The 2,607-nt window shown below is 35.3% G+C and overlaps 1 protein-coding gene across 3 annotated transcripts in view; it reads left to right on the top strand.

Moving 5' to 3' along the window:
* The first annotated feature begins 2,259 nt into the window (after positions 1-2,259).
* kuz (zinc-dependent metalloprotease kuz) overlaps positions 2,260-2,607 on the top strand; it is a 78,124-nt gene continuing 77,776 nt past the window's right edge. For all 3 annotated transcript variants that reach the window (XM_017909219.1, XM_017909211.1, XM_017909205.1), the window contains exon 1: positions 2,260-2,309. In XM_017909219.1, coding sequence (XP_017764708.1) covers positions 2,294-2,309 — 16 coding nt within the window. In that variant the 5' untranslated portion in view covers positions 2,260-2,293. The remainder of the gene's footprint in view (positions 2,310-2,607) is intronic.

Raw genomic sequence — 2,607 nt, 5'->3', positions numbered from 1 at the left:
GGCTCTTTATATTCACCGGAGACCATCCTTCGCCCACCTCACTCCCACCATTCGTCTACATTATTTATCTAACGCTCTATGCGCAGCATCCTCGAAGCTGAAGCATGGTCAACCCAAGGGTAAGTCTTCCTTGTCACCGAAGGTTTTCCCAATGGATGTAGCCTCATCCTCGTACTTCCTCCTTTATGACCTCCGTAAAATTACGATACTGCAAAACGATAGTTAAACTTAGATTGCAAAAACGTTCAGAGTGGTATTTATCCAGGAGACAAAGTTGGTCATTTAAAACGTTCACATAATTGAAATTTCGCAAATTCGTCGCATAAATGGCGTTGTAAAACATTGAAACGTAACGATAAAACAATTTTTCGTCGTCGTTATAGTTATTCGAGGTTACGTGATATTTTCTATTCTATTTCCTTCTATTTTCAACGTTCGTTCGATGATCGGAAAATCTTCCTTTCGAAACGATGATTTCGCAAGTTGTATGTCAGTTACGGTGTCTCGCGAAATATTTACCAGTTTGCTAAAAGGGAAAAAGGAATTTAATTTTTAAACGTGACTGGTTATTCCGCTAGGCTTTTCAATTACTGTCGTAGAAAGGGGCCGAACCGTAAAAGTTTTAAGTACTTTTTCTACGAGCCACGCTAAAGCTGCATTCATAAGGCGCAGGAACTCTGAAGTGCAGGAAGGAAGCCGTTGGTACGAGTAGAAGAGGACGAGCCGGGAAGGGAAGTGAAATGCTCCACGAATTTTCTCGCAATCGTGAAAGTTTCCTGGACGCTGGGCTTTAATTAATTTAATTGACAGAATAGTCAGTGTGTTTACTGGGAAACATCAGTCACGGGAAACAACCTCGGTTTCGACTACACGCGTGGCCTTGACTGTGTGTGCCTTGTCTATGATTGAAGACTCGTAATGAAACAAATAATTAGTATAACTTCTGGATGCATACTTCAACTGTGCATCTGCCTTCCATATTCGTCAGAGTTCATTAGCGTATATGTGTGCTTGGAAATAATTGACAGAGTACGTATATGTGATATGTTTTTTTAAACTAACTGTTAGAAATAATTAATAATAAACTATGGTAAATAAATTGCTTTATATTTGGTAAAGGTACATTATCTTGGGAATATGTTCGATTTTAATAATTAAAGAAAAGAATTACGTTAAATAAAAGGATGTTTCTATTGTTTATATTATTATTATTGTTACTAATATTATTTGGTATACAGTTATGTAGGTATGGATATATTAGGTTACTTAATATGAGTAGTAGTTAATTTTTCGACAAATATCCATTTGGTATATTTATTGTTGCTCATAATTATTTTAACGACTTTAAAAGTTTATTGATATGCTTGAACAACTTGCATTTAAGGCACGTACAACTGCAATCAATAATAAAGAACATTTTCCATATTTCTATTAAAGCTACTTCTAATAGTTTTATATTAATATTTATATATAAATATATAAATTTTTATATCACCATATTTTATATTTACATTTTGCATTTTGATTTAATAATAAAGAACAATTTCTGCAACAATGCAACAATGAGAACAGCATTAACAAAATTATTTGTACAATATTTTGTATATATTTATGAAATGTTACTTAAATATATTTTTAAATGCATTCCAATGATAATCGTATTCTATAACGATCGTTTAAGCGTTACACTCGTTGAAAACCTAAATATCGTTGAGTTAAATCACGTTGCAGAGTATAGGTTATCGATCATCACAATACACGTATTTAATGTCACGACGAGTTTAAATCCAGCACGTCATGCTACAAGCCTCTTCGTCGGATCAAAGTCGTCGCTTGGTTCGATTAGCAAAACTACGAAGATAATCCGACGTTGAAAACGCGGCATTGTGACAGTTTCCGTCAGATGGCGGCCGTATCTCTCTCGTAATACCCTTTCGGAATTCCCTAACGTTCCTGTTGCATCGTTCACGAGACCTCTCTGCGCCTCGACCCTTCAAGTCTCGCGTACGTCGCGATCGAAGCGCCATCCGTGTCACGCGTTTTTCAGATTACATTAGCGAACGTGTCTTTCGGCCGTGTGTACGTTAAACTCGATGAAAACACGCGATGGACGAGATAAAGTGTACCGCTTTAAGCAGGGATAATCGTATGGGCACGCGATACTTATCGAGATCGAAATCCTTGCTTTTTTCGACTGTCTTCGTTGAAGTTTAAGGCTCGGATAAACATTTGCGCGGACATGTTGCGATGTAATTTCGAGGTTAGTGGTACAGTGGCTACATTGGAGGACGAAATGTATGACTTTGAAGGTATAATAATTAAGTTTTATCATCGTGATTAAGAAATTATGGATATATGTAGGCAAATGTAAATTGTATGAAATATTTTTCTCTTACACACTGACTTATCGAATAATAATAGTTGTAAATTTATAGGTTAGGGTTTTTATAATCTTAAAACGTAATAGGATACTTGTTGAAAAGATAAGTTTAGTTATAGAGGAAAATCAATCTAGGATATAAGGTGTAAATTAATAGTTTATAAGACCCAAATTCTGAAAACGAATGTTTATATAAATATTGAATAAAAATTAGGGATTTATGCGAA

Source organism: Eufriesea mexicana, unplaced genomic scaffold (assembly GCF_001483705.2).
Source record: "Eufriesea mexicana isolate 0111107269 unplaced genomic scaffold, ASM148370v2 scaffold53, whole genome shotgun sequence".
Lineage (NCBI taxonomy): Eukaryota > Metazoa > Arthropoda > Insecta > Hymenoptera > Apidae > Eufriesea > Eufriesea mexicana.
This window is presented reverse-complemented; position numbering and strand designations above follow the sequence as displayed.